Here is a 14,361-nt window from a genome sequence, read left to right as displayed (position 1 = left end):
GGCTGCATGAGGTTTATAGTGGGGAAAAAGGTGAATCTGTAGCCAATGCAAGTAGTGGGGAGGCGGCAACAACAAGTACAACAGAGGCAAAAACGACTCCAGAAGAAAAAGGGTGTTTGTGGGGTAAGTTTGTAAGGAAAATGAAGGAGAAGAATGTGAATGGGTACAAAAATGATGTGGACAGATACTTGACAGACCCTATGGAGGATCCAACTCGGTCAAATTTTGATGTTTTAGAATGGTGGAAGAATAATGCAACTAATTACAAGGTTCTCTCACTAGTTGCAAGAGACATTCTTGCCATTCCTGTTTCAACGGTAGCCTCAGAATATGCTTTTAGTATCGGAGGCCGCATTCTCGATCCCTTTAGGAGTTCATTGAGCCCCAAGATGGTGGAGGCATTGATTTGTACACAAAATTGGCTGCGTAGTCGTGAGCACATCAACCTTAGTGACTTGGAAGAATTTAATGAATATGAAGATATTGAATTAGGTAATCTTTTTACGTTTTACTTACTTTTTTTTTAATTTTATTTCATCTCCTTGTTGTTTATTTTGTTGTTCTAAACTTGATTCTGATGATTTTTTTTTTGTTATGTTTTCTTCTCAAGATTTGTCAAATTCTGTTGCAACACATGAGGGGCAACTTGGGAATAAAGATGCTATTATTCTGGATTAAACAGTTTGGAGTGGACTAACTTTTATTTCATGTCCTATTTTGCGACTATTTTTATATGGACTGTTTATCTTTATATGGATTATTTATTCTAGATTAAACTGTTTATTTTATATGGACTATTATGCATGTTAGAAGGGTACCAATCTAATTGAAATATTCTAGTTGTTTTTATATTAGTTATCTGCTTTCACCAACCCGAGTAACCCTACCCTACCCGAGGTCACCCAAAACGTTGCGGGTTTGTAGATTTAAGAAAGTGTCACAGCTCAAAATTTTCTCAACTCGCACTGGTCGGGTAGGCTTAATTTTTCGGCTCAACCCTACCCTACCCGGCCAATTTACACCCCTACCGTCAGATGAGGCTCATGGAAATCCAACGGCAGGGGCAATTTTCCCAGATCAAACGACAGCAAAACGAAGGCGAGAAGATGAAGCGATGCGATCCAAGGGCTCATATTCATCTTTTTGAAATAAAGCCTTACGTCAGCATGGGGCAGCGACCGACGCGACGGTTGTGCTCCTCGAGGAAATCCAAAGCATCTAGACCATCATTGCAGATTAAGGCCCGGGATCAGTTTCCCACACCCGAAGCACGAAGGTACGACCAAACGTAAGTTCGAGGCTGTCTAAAAGAAACCCTCGACCTGGGGGGCAGTTGTTATGTGGGAAAATGTGGATGACGCATGGAAAAATAACAGTGTGATACGTGGCCTTGCTTTCCCTCAAAAGGCAACAACCCTCGACGGTGGGGATTCCCTTTCTTTCTGCTGCAAGGGAAGCCCAACCTTCGACGCGGACTCCTCATGACGACGACAGGTCATACCGTCGACCTTACGGCAGGAATCCTTCGGGAAGAAATTAATTGCCAAGAAAGACAACTAGGCTGAGCAAATAGAGACGGCGGGAGGAATACCCGAAGAGGGGAAAGCCTGACATCGCAAGTTGCGTGCGGAAATGGGAGATGTCTGCAGTACAGGCATTAAATGCAAACCCTTAAACCGCCCTACAAGGGACATAAAAGGGTTACAGGTACGCACAAAGCCGTAATGGGAGACTAATTGGCAGAGTGAACAGTTCAAAAATGTGATTAGTGGGCTGCAGTCTGGGCCTAGAAAGGCAGACCACTTGAGCGCTGTTCTGCTTACAAAGAAAACCCACCCGACGAAGGAAGCTCGGTTATAAAAGGGGAGAAGCCTCATACAGGAAAGAGGTTGGTTTTTCCTGAGAGAAAAGAACGAGAGAGCAATTGTTAGTGTAAATTGTAACAATCTCAAAAGGAATAGTAAACTACAGTGGATGTAGCTCTTTATTATAAGAGTGAACTACTATAAATTTTGTGTATTTTTCTACTTCAAGTATTTTTTTCTCATATTGCTCACTACACAAAAAATACCACAAACACTTCACTGCCTATATTACGTATACAGTCAATATTAAGTCGGTAATCCAACGGGATACCTAGTGGTGACCCGGTCTATTTCTGTTGACGAGTTTTTACCGTCAACAGAAATTAACAAATTTGTTATCATAATCATAATGCATGAAGTTACATCGTTAACAATTAAAGTTACAAGTTTAGACATGATCAAATGAATCAATTTAAAATCTGTTATTGTTAGCATGGCCTAAATCTCTAGTCAAAATTAGGCTGAGGTTTCGAGCCTAAAAACTTATTCGGGCCATGAACTTTTTTTATAAAAATAACTAAAAATGCTTTATAAAATTCTGAGTTGGTCTTATCCAACCTTAGATTTGTCGTGCTTTATGGTTTAAAATTTCAATTTGGGTCGTTAGGCCTAGGCCTTATTAGGTCAGGCAGCCTAAACTTTCTCCACTAATGATAACAACTTCTCCCCTAACAAGACCTAAAGATTCTTTAGAAGAGCTTCTATTTTTTTTTTTTTTTTTTTTTTTTATGAATTAAAAAATTTTCTTGTCGTTTGGTCTTATTTTTCTTTTGCAAGCATTGATATTGCTCAAAGGGTGTATTTTGAAGTCGTGTGACTGTACTAGGACTCGATAGATGTGCTTACCCACAATTACAAGCAAAAGGAAACAAAGATTGTTCATATACAAAAGAAAACAGAGAATTATGTAGTAACATTTGAAAAATACCTTGTAATTAAAATATTTTTAACCATCAAATCGTTTTCACATTTTGTTGATTCACCGTACCTTTTGTCTGATACGATCCAAATAATACGATGCAATGGTTCAAATTTGAGTATTGCTAGTAGGATTTTCTGCATTCTCTACCTTTATATTTTAACTTAAGAAGAAAACGACTATAAAAGAACGACACATAACTAAATAGGTATCACACCTTCTTACTAACAACTCACATCCCTCATTTAACTTCAGCCAATTAAACTTTAATATAAAATTAGATCCAATACTATTTATAAAATCTATTTATCCATCGGCATCAAAATTTCATATGTAAACAAGGCTCATAATTTTTTTTTTATTTTTTTAAAGTAAGTATGGTATTTTTGGATCTGCACTATGCTCTCTACTACATAGAAAAAATAAAAAATTTATCTTTAATAGTGCATTAATTTTGGCTTTTATCCTTTCTCTCAATAAATACTATTTTTAATGTAATTATTTGACTAAAAAAGTTATGAATTAATAGTAAATGGTAAAAATCATGACACGTGTACTTTTAAAGGGTATTTATAAAGATTATCCATACTACATTCATGGATAAAGCCCATTGTTTTAAAAAAGAAACTTATATTCGAATCCAACACTGTAAAAAGTATATCCTTTACATTCCAACAAAAGAAAGAGGGACCTTATCTAGTACGCTAATATACTGATAAGACAAGTTTTCTATTTGTTAGATATGCATAAAATTATGTAAAAGTTAAAAAATACGCAGATCCAATGGTTAAAAAAACTTGACCTGCAAGTATGCCAGGCGTACCAAAGAATCTCTAAAAAAAAAAAGAGACAAATACCCTTCAGAATGCACAAGTCTTAGATTTTTACGTTTTACACTTTGATTAATACCCTTTAGTAAAAAAACTATATTAGTTAAAATGATATTAATCAAGAATAAAAAGTAAAAATCTTATAACAATACATTTAGAGAGTGAGTTCACTCTTTTTTTTTTTTTTAAGTATCACTCCTCTAATTCCCTTCTTCTAATTCACTAGGCCAACCTGAAATATCTAATTGGGAAGTTCTTATAAATACCACATGGAACCTCTTTTATTTTTATCGTTTAATATTAGCTCATATATTTATATTTTTTAGACTAAAATTAATTAAAAGATAATTTTTTTTAAAAGAATATTCAAGTCAGGTACTTAAAAAATATTAAAATCTGTAATTTAATTTTTTATTTTCAAAAGAATTGGGCCTTCTAACCCAACTACTGCTATTCGTGAATGGACTTAAAAATGGGCCTCTTAGGTTTGTAATGAGCTACATCTTCTAGCTCAACCCATTAAAATGGCGTAGTAATGAACAATCAGTTGGCTTTTTAGCGCCTTATCTTCACTTCTCTGCTTCTCTCTCTCTTCAGTTTTCCAAGCTTTTGGATATCTTCTTCATCCATGGCCATTAGAATCCAAAACCCCAAACCGTCCATTTCCATACACCCCACAATCACTCCTTTCAAAACCCACTTCAATTCTCACAACTTGTTCATCACCATTCCTCCGAGAACTGGTGTCCTCCAAATCCAACCCCCGTCTCTCTCAATCACCAGAAGATCGTTCCTTCCTTCGGTTTCCGGTATCTGGGACGCCATAACTGGCGGCAACAACGCCCGCGAAGCCATTCAAGCAATTCGCCGTGGAATGTTGCTCTTTAGACAGGTAACGAATGAAAAATAATATTCACGGCTCTCACAAATGATGGGCCCCACCTGATGAATCTCCGGGTACAAACCCCACGAGGTTGAACAGGTGTGCTTTGAAAAATTTGGTCGTCAAGTTTCAAATTTTTTTTTTTTGCCTCTCTCTCTTTTAATGTTGTAGCGGTAGCTTTAGGCTTTGGGGCTTTGAATTTATGGCGTGGTGTGTTTGTTTCCTTTTAAGGGTGATGTTTCTGGATCTTTAGTGGAATTCGATAAGGCCATTGAGCTGGACCCTCGTCAAAAGGCATGTAGGTTTGTTTTACACTTTCTGTTTGCAAGATTTCATTGAGTTTTTGTGTGTTTGTGATCAAATCTGAATCGAGCTGTGATGGTTTTACAGATCTTTGGCAAAGAGGGCTTTCACTTTACTGTGTTAATAGGTACTACTACAATTTGTTTTTTTTCTCTTTAGTCTTTTTTTGAATTCAGGGAAATGTAAGGAAAGAGTATCTAATTGAAAATCGGAGGCCAGTTAGTTTCATTATGTGAACTAAAATGGAAGTTTTAATCAGTTCAGAGCCCATATGGCATTGCTCTTGCTTTATCTGTTATGACAACAGAAGAAAAGAAGTTTTAGTTGGAGGGTTCAAGAAACGAACCCAAGTTCAGCTTCAAATCAGTGTTTATTTGTAAAAAAGTAAAAGGAGGTTTGAACCCCTCGATGTGACATATAAACCCACAAAATAAAAGCATTTCTAAACCCAAATCCCCCTTGAGTTAAATCAAAGTTTGAACCCAGGCTCAAACCCACTGTTCAAAACCCACATGGTTTGAACCCATCCTGATTTGAACCCCTTTACCAAACTAACAGTGGTTGGAACCACATTTTCTAAAGTGCTTACTGAGACATAAATGATTAAATGTTTTATTAAGGAATAAAAAAAATGTTATAGTGAATATAAAATTTTATTGAAGCTAGGATACTACTTTCAATATCTTCTTAGAAGAGAATTTTTGAGAAGTCTTGTATAATTGGAATATGTTGGGATTGGCGTTAGATTTGAAGAAGGGGCAGAGCAGTTCCGGATAGATGTAGCACAGAACCCGAATGATACAGAGGAGTCCATTTGGTGTTTTATCTGCGAAGCTCAGTTATATGGTGCTGATGAAGCAAGGCGACGATTTCTTGAGGTCAGCAAGTTGGTCTTTCATCTCTGTCGTTAAGGAATTCTGGTCATTACGTACATTTGTGCAGCATATATGTATCAACTTCTGATCAGCTGTTTTTAAACTGAATAGCCAAAGAACAAAATGTAACAAAACTATGCTTACGTTACCTATAAGTATGGTCTTGAGCTATGTAGGATCATAAACACAACTTGGTGAGAATGGAAGAATTCATCCGTAGTTAATAATTTGTAGGGTTCTGTTTTATCGAAATGTTGTGTTCCGGTCAATGCTTTCAGGAACATCACATTTCCCAAGTGTTTTACAAATCGTGTTAAAAACTTGTTATTATCCCTTGGAAGTGTGAAGTGTTCTCCACTTGTAATAAATTGAATAAGTTGAAATGATCAAACAATTATTCTGACCATCAACTAGATAAATGCAGGTTGGAAGAGATCCAAGACCTGTCATGAGGGAAGCTTATAATATGTTTAAAGATGGTGGAGATCCAGAAAAGGTATACAGTAAACTTTTTTCTTTTAGCCATTTCTTACACTACCAAGTTTAATTGATCATATAAAGAGCTGTTGAGTTTGTTTAGTAAGTTACAAGAGCCGGAGTTTATAAGAATACTCAAATGACCAAAGGCCTATTTTTTTATAACTATATTGTTTAGTAAGTTACAAGAGCCGGACTTTATAAGAATACTCAAATGACCAAATGCCTATTTTTTAAAACTACATATATACATACATACATACATATATATATTGTCAGACCTGTATTGAAAAACGTTTACACTAGGAGGGGTAAGAGTGACAAAAAGACTATAGTTGGGGGTCAAGGAGTCATTTCAGAAAGTGGCTAGCCAGGTGACGTGGCAAAGGCAAGTAGGAATTAGGGTATTTGGGGGGCTAGAAAGGGTTAGGGCAGGGGGTCGAATTCCCTTGGTTGTCTCTGTATTGTTCCCACCATCGGTGGCTAAGAGTTCCGAAGTACTCGAAATCTCTGGGTCTATCGTGTTAGTTTGTCTACTGTAATTGTTGTTGGCCGTTTGAATTCAATAAAAGCTACCCTGATTCCTTTCATTCTTCACGCTGTGCCTCTGTGTGTGTGTATTTGGTTGTGAATTAACCAGGTTCCTTACAAACTGGTATCAGAGCCATACGATCCATGGCGCCCAAACCGGCAGATACGGAGAGGCTGGTCGCGGCAGAGAAGGGGCTGACGGCGGCATAGGAAGTGGTGCAATCCCTGACGGCCGAGCAGATCCTGCAGATCTAGGAGGAAATCGGTGGGTTGAGGGAGGAGATGAGAAACTAGATCGGCGGGGTCCACGAGGTACTGCGCCGGCTGGAAGATCTCATGGGTCGCCGGCCAGCTTTGCCAGAGAACGCGCCGGAGCAAGGGGAAGTGGTCCCGCGTGACCGAAATGGCCCGAATCCAGGCGATCTGCGATGGGGAGGTCCGGTTGTCGTCGACCCAATTGCAGACGAGGTCGCGCCGCCACGGGATGGAGGTCTGGAGGTCGGACGACGGCTGCGCGAGGCGGCGGGGGTGGTTGGACGCGGCCTGGACGAGAGAGGAGGGAGGCATGGTCCTGTTTGGCCGCTGGATCTAGGGTGGGAGCACCAAGTCGACCCAGTCAAGGAACCTCCGAGAGAAAGGGGTGGACGCCTAGTTCGGGAACCCAGCCTCGAACGGGGACCCATGGGGGCACGACGGGGTAACCACCTCGACCCTAGAGTAGGGGGGAATGGCGGCAGAGTTTGCAGGGTACCTGGCCGCCGAGTTGGGAAAGTTTGGGAGGAGAACAAGGATGAACCTAGGCAGGCCAGGGGCGGACAATCGTGGGATTGGGAGCGGGGACAGCGGCTCGAGACGCCGGAAGGTCAGGGAAAAGGGGAAATACGAGGAAGGAGAGTGGAGATGCCGAGCTTTTCTGGCGAGGACCCTTATGGGTGGCTGTTCCGAGCTGAGCAATATTTTGATATGTATGACGTGTGGGAACGGGATAAGGTGGCAGTGGCTTCCATGTGTATGGAAGGGCGAGCTTTAAACTGGTTCAGATGGACTGATTCTTAAGATCCGTTCGGTGAATGGTGGGACTTGAAGGTAGCGATTTTGAAGAGGTTTAGTAGAGCTAAGGAGGGGGATCCGATGGAGAGGCTTATGGCTGTGAGGCAGGTGGGGTCAGTGGCGGACTACTTAGACCGTTTTGAGCTGCTGTTAGGGCTGGTGCGATGCCGAGTGCTTTTTACAATGGTGTTTTTTGAATGGACTTAGGGAAGATGTGCGTGCCGAGTAGAGGTGTAAATCGGCCGGGTAGGGTCGGGTTGAGCCGAAAAATTGAGCTGACCCGATCAGTGTGGGTTGAGAAAATTTTGGGCCGCGACACTCTCTTAAGTCTACAAACCCGCAACCTTTTGGGTGACGCCGGGTTACTCGGGTTGGTGAAAACCAATTTTAATCTATAACTTTATACCTCTTTTAACAATCCAAAAGCATAAACAATAAGGAGATGAAATAAAATCTTGAAAAGCAAAATAGTCCATATAAAATAAACAGTTTAATCCTAAATAAACAGTCCATATAAAGATAAACAGTCCATATAAAAATAGTCACAAAATAAGAAAATTTAGTCAACTCCAAACTGTTTAATCCAGAATAATAGCACCTTCACTCCTAATTTGTCCATCATGTGTTGCAACAGAATTTGACAAATCTTGAGAAGAAAACATAACAAAAAAAATCATCAGAATCAAGTTGAGGACAACAAAATAAACAACAAGGAGATGAAATAAAATTAAAAAAAATAAGTAAAACATAAAAAGATTACCCGACTCAATATCTTCATATTCATTAAAGTCTTCAACGTCAATTAGGTTGATGTGCTCACGATTACGTAGCTAATTTTGTGTACAAATCAATGCCTCCACCATCTTGCGGCTCAATGAACTCCTAAAGGGATCGAGGATGCGGCCTTGGGTACTAAAAGCAGATTCTGAGACTACAGTTGAAATAGGAATGGCAAGAATGTCTCTTGCAACTAGTGAGAGAACATTGTAATTAGTTGCATTATTCTTCCACCAATCTAAAACATCAAAATTTGACCGAGTTGGATCCTCCATAGGGTCTGTCAAGTATCTGTCCACATCATTTTCGTACTCATTCACATTCTTCTCATTCATTTTCCTAACAAAAGAGCTCCACAAACACCATTTTCCTTCTACTTTCGTTTTTCCCTCCGTTGTACTTGTTGTTGCCGCCTCCCTACTACTTTCATTAGCCACAGATCCACCCTTGTCCCCACTATAAACCTCATGCAGCCGGTACATAGTATCCTTCACATTCTTTGCTAATGTTTCAGAAGTGCAAGAATCATACACTATAGAGAAACAATATGTCAAATAATCTATTTTGGACCTAGGATCAAGTACAATAGCCACAAAGAGAAGACAATTTATATTCTCAACGTTCCTCCAATACTTGTCATACTTCTTTTTCATACTCACAGCCATGGATGAAAGCATTGAATCCTCTTGTTTGCTCAATTCAGATAGCTGGTTTTGTATCTCACAAAACTCATGAAAGTAAGAATTTGAAGTGACATTCAAAGTGGCACTAAACTTCAAAGTTATATCATAAAAAGTCTTCAAAAATTTCACAAACACCTTAACATTCTCCCAATCATCATCAAGTGGCGGGCTAATCTTCCGTTTCCCCCCTTCATCTTCCCGAAAATAAGACACAAACTTGTCACCTTATTATTCATATCTTTCAAATGCTTTTTGAAACTTAATGGCTGCACCCTTGTCCCCACTATAAACCTCATGCAGCCGGTACATAGTATCCTTCACATTCTTTGCTAATGTTTCAGAAGTGCAAGAATCATACACTATAGAGAAACAATATGTCAAATAATCTATTTTGGACCTAGGATCAAGTACAATAGCCACAAAGAGAAGACAATTTATATTCTCAACGTTCCTCCAATACTTGTCATACTTCTTTTTCATACTCACAGCCATGGATGAAAGCATTGAATCCTCTTGTTTGCTCAATTCAGATAGCTGGTTTTGTATCTCACAAAACTCATGAAAGTAAGAATTTGAAGTGACATTCAAAGTGGCACTAAACTTCAAAGTTATATCATAAAAAGTCTTCAAAAATTTCACAAACACCTTAACATTCTCCCAATCATCATCAAGTGGCGGGCTAATCTTCCGTTTCCCCCCTTCATCTTCCCGAAAATAAGACACAAACTTGTCACCTTATTATTCATATCTTTCAAATGCTTTTTGAAACTTAATGGCTGCATCTAACATCATATAGGTAGAGTTTCATCTAGTAGGGACATCTAGGCATACGAGACCTTTGTATTCAATTTTCTCTTGCTCCACACATGACTTGAATTTCAGCAACCTAGCCGAGAAGACCTCACATATCTCACATCATTACGAATGGCAGCTATGGAATTATGTAGGTCTTTTAAACTTTCATTGACAATCAAGTTCACTATATGGGCACAACGCCTAACATGCAGAAATTCCCCACCTAAAACAACCCATTTCCACCCCTTAATCTTCCTTCTCAAGTAGGTAATCATTGAGTCATTTGAGGAGGCATTATCAACATTTATAGTGAAGACTCTCTCAATACTTCCAAGCATGCAAACATAACTCAATGACTTTACTAACACTCTCTCCCTTGTGGCTTTGATAGAAATCAAATTAGAAATCAAATAGAAATTGAAAGAAACAAATGACCTCTGATTCGAGAGTTAGGCCACACCTCTCCAATAATCTCTAATCTACTGCTAATACTTTCCAAAACCTGCATGAGAGACCCTAATCTTCCCCTAACAACCTTCTTAAACTCAGTCTCCCACTAATGACCTTGTCAATTTATCAAACTGCCCATGTTCTTAAACCTACGCCTATAATACGTTTTCAGCCCCTCCCTTCCAAGTCTAACATTACTCCCCTCCCAATGAGACACCTTGTCCTCAAGGTGGAACAAAGAAAATTGCTCCCGAATCAAGTCAAACGGCTCCCATGTAGCTTCATAGTCCGGTATATCTTTTCACTTGATAAGCACCTCCCTTCCGCCCGGCGTTCCTTGACGGACCCCGTCCATTGCCTTTGGTTCCAAGACGACCTCCATGTCCTCAGTCAAAGTAGGCTGCAATGAAGGTGAGGAAGCATGATCTCCAATAGCACGTCTTAATTGGGATACATGAAACACCGGATGAATGATCGATGTAGGTGGTAATCGCAAACGATATGCCACCTCACCAATGCACTCTACGATCTCAAACGGCCCAAAGTACTGAGCAGAAAGCTTCTCATTCCTCCGTCGTGCTAACGTCTTTTGTCGGTATGATCGGAGCTTCAAATAAACTCGATCCCCCACCTCAAACTGGACATCCCTCCTATGTCCATCCGCATGCTGCTTCATAATCTGTTGAGCTTTTAATAAATGTTTCTTCAACTCATCCAACATCCGATCTCGTTCCTCCAAATATTGATCCACCTGCGACATTGGCGTGGTGCGGTGCCCATAGTGCACCAAATGCGGTGGATCCCGCCCATACAAGATCTTAAAGGGGGTAGTCTGCGTCGCCCTATGATAAGAGGTGTTATACCAATACTCTGCCCAAGCCAACCACCTCGCCCAATGCTTGGGTGTGTCAGATACAAAACACCTTAAATATGTCTCCACACTCCGATTAACGACCTCCGATTGGCCATCGGTCTACGGGTGATAAGCAGTACTCCTCTTCAGAACGGTCCCCTGCATCCGAAACAACTCCCTCCAAAAGTGACTCAAAAAGATCTTGTCCGGGTCTGACACTATCGATTCCGGAACGCCATGTAGTCACACAACCCCTCTCATAAACGCCGCTGCTACAGACACTACCGTATAGGGATGTCGGAGGGGTATAAAATGAGCATACTTGCTCAGGCAATCAACCATCACCAAAATCACAGTGTATCCCTCCGACCGAGGCAACCCCTCGATAAAGTCCATCGTCACCTCCTTCCAAACATTTTCCGGTAGCGATAGAGGCTGCAACAACCCACCTGGTGCCATCGCCATATACTTGTGACGCTGACACACATCACACCGCGCAACCAAGTCCTCCACATCTTTTTTCATCCCTACCCAATATAGCTCTGCCGCCAACCGTCGATATGTCTTAAGAACACCTGAATGCCCACCAATAGTACTTCCATGAAATTCTTGTAGTAATCTCGGTATGTGAATATAAGTCCGTGGTAGAACAAATCGTCCCTGGTACAACAGACGTTGGCCATCCAACACATAACCGAGGGGCCCCGCTCCTCTCCTCAGCTAGGCCGCTCGTATCTTCCCCAACTCCTCATCGGCCTCACTCTCTTGCCGTAAAGCCTCCCAATCCAACACCAAAGGAACTGACAATGCCGACAACTGAGGCTCCTCAACCCTCGTTGATAGGGCGTCTGCCGCCTTATTTTCCAACCCAGGGCGGTATTGTATCTCAAAATCATAACCCAACAGCTTTGAAAGCGAACGCTGATGTTCCTCCGTCACCATACGTTGCTCCAGCAGAAATTTTTAACTACGCTGATCCGTACGAACTATGAAACTCCGTCCCAGTAAATAAGGTCGCCACTTCTGAATAGAGAGCACAATCGCCATGAGTTCGCGCTCATACACCGATTTGAGTTGCGCTCTAGCTGTTAACACCTGACTGAAATAGGCGATTGGTCGCTGATTCTGCATGAGTACCCAAACCATACCCTGAAGCATCAGTTTCAACTGCAAATGGTTGGCTAAAGTCTGGTAAGGCCAACACTGGAACGCTAGTCATCGCTTTCTTCAACTGCTCAAAGGCCTGAGTCGTTGCCTCCCTCTACTGAAAACTATATTTCTTTAATTATTTTGTCTAAGGTTTTAAAAGGCGGAATCGGGTCTCGAGGTGTTTTGCCTATACGAGGCGAGGTGTAAGCCTCAAGGCGCTTTGAGGCGTAAGCCTCAAAAACTGCATATAAACAAATTTAAAAAAAAATTAATAGTAACAAAAACTAAATCCATACTTAATAATCATTAATATCAAGAAATTTAACCAAATATCCACATAAAGACTAAATAATTATCAAATCCTAATATCATAAGGATCATAATGCACTTCTAAAAGCCTAATCTCCCAAGTCATCAATCAATAATCATCATCAGATTCATCACTACTAAGAGAAGCATCAGCCAATTTAAATCTCTCATTGTCCACGAATTCTTGACTGTTAGTATCAGAATCACAGTCTATCCACTCTTCTTCTTCATCCTCTTGCACGATCTCTTTGCCTCTATCACCTAATAATAAAAACTAAACTTAAGTTACTATCTCTTATATAATAATTTGTTAGTTTACCAATTCATCCCAAAAACTTAAGCTGCTAGGAGGTGCGCCAAAAATAATTTTATACTTTAACACTCCCCCTCATGTGGGCTGAACAATGAGCAATCGTGTGGATAAATTAATTGGAAAGCCCAACACGTGAATATTTAAGCCTGAGATATATTAAAGACCCAATACATGACAATTTTTAAATGGGGATAAAGAGTGCAATTACGGGGGTTTGAACTCAGGACCTCCCGCTCTGATACCATGTTAGTTTACCAATCCATTCCAAAAGTTGTTAGTTTACCAATCCATCCCAAAAACTTCTTTTGGGATGGATTGGTAAACTAACATGGTATCAGAGCGGGAGGTCCTGAGTTCAAACCCCCGTAATTGCACTCTTTATTCCCATTTAAAATTGTCATTATGTGTTGGGTCTTTAATATATATCTCAGGCTTAAATATTCACGTGTTGGACTTTCTAATTAATTTACCCACACGATTGCCCATTGTTCAGCCCATACGTGAGGGGGAGTGTTAAAGTATAAAACTACTGTTGGCCCACCTCCTAATAGCTTAAGTTTTTGGGATGGATTGGTAAACTAACATTAGAAACTGACAGCCCTTCAGGAACCATGGCTGGTCAGGACAGTATTAATGCTGGCCGATCAGAGGGGTCCCTTATTCTCATCACTCAATACAAGTTGAATGGTCAGAATTATCTCCAATGGGCCAAATCAGTAATGATGTTTATCTCAAGCAAAGGGAAGGACGATTACCTCACGGGATTGGCTACTGCACCAAAGCCGAATGACCCTAAGTACAAGATCTGGAAAGCAGAAAATAATATGGTGATGTCTTGGCTAGTCAACACCATGGACGCAGACATAGGGCAGAATTTCTTGTTCTATGACACTGCACATGAAATTTGGATGGCGGCTCAAGAGACTTATTCCGATAACGAAAATACTGTTGAATTATTCGAGATCAAGGGGGCACTTCATGATCTACGGCAGGGTCAAGGGATTTAAAACCGGCTGTGGTTATCCCTAATTGTATATAAATAGTGGCTGTACATAATTGTTTTCTGGAATAAGAAGAATTATTCTTTCTCCTAAAAACCTAATCCGGCTCTAAGAAATCTTCATGGTATCAGAGCAAGGCTACTGATCCGGTTTTTAGGATTTTCTTTTCAAGCCAAAACCCTAGTTTCGTTTCAGTCCTCAACCGGGAAAAACTAGTATTCCATAACCCTAGTTTTTGTTTCAGTCATCAACCGGAAAAAAACCCTAAACCTCATGGCATCAGAAACTGACAGCCCTT

At 40.3% G+C, this 14,361-nt stretch overlaps 1 protein-coding gene across 1 annotated transcript; it reads left to right on the top strand.

The window, feature by feature from the left end:
- The first annotated feature begins 4,187 nt into the window (after window positions 1-4,187).
- LOC21385488 lies at window positions 4,188-6,893 on the top strand. Its single transcript, XM_024163458.1, has 6 exons — window positions 4,188-4,506; window positions 4,729-4,795; window positions 4,888-4,927; window positions 5,546-5,678; window positions 6,100-6,178; window positions 6,793-6,893. The coding sequence occupies exons 1-6, from the start codon at window positions 4,243-4,245 to the stop codon at window positions 6,891-6,893; spliced, it is 684 nt and encodes a 227-aa protein (XP_024019226.1). The 5' UTR covers window positions 4,188-4,242.
- The last annotated feature ends 7,468 nt before the right edge of the window (window positions 6,894-14,361 follow it).

This window comes from Morus notabilis, unplaced genomic scaffold (assembly GCF_000414095.1).
Source record: "Morus notabilis unplaced genomic scaffold, ASM41409v2 Scaffold1107, whole genome shotgun sequence".
Taxonomy (NCBI): Eukaryota; Viridiplantae; Streptophyta; class Magnoliopsida; order Rosales; family Moraceae; genus Morus; species Morus notabilis.
The sequence above is the reverse complement of the archived record's forward strand: the minus strand, read 5'-3'. Positions and strand labels throughout refer to the sequence as shown.

What these genes read in the sequence shown, in the direction of transcription:
- LOC21385488 (XM_024163458.1), top strand. Translation starts at nt 4,243, where the DNA reads ATGGCCATTAGAATCCAAAACCCCAAACCGTCCATTTCCATACACCCC. An exon ending in GAATGTTGCTCTTTAGACAG is followed by an intron (nt 4,507 to 4,728) that starts GTAACGAATGAA and finishes TTTCCTTTTAAG; the next exon opens with GGTGATGTTTCTGGATCTTT. An exon ending in AGATCCAGAAAAGGTATACA is followed by an intron (nt 6,179 to 6,792) that starts GTAAACTTTTTT and finishes TGAATTAACCAG; the next exon opens with GTTCCTTACAAACTGGTATC.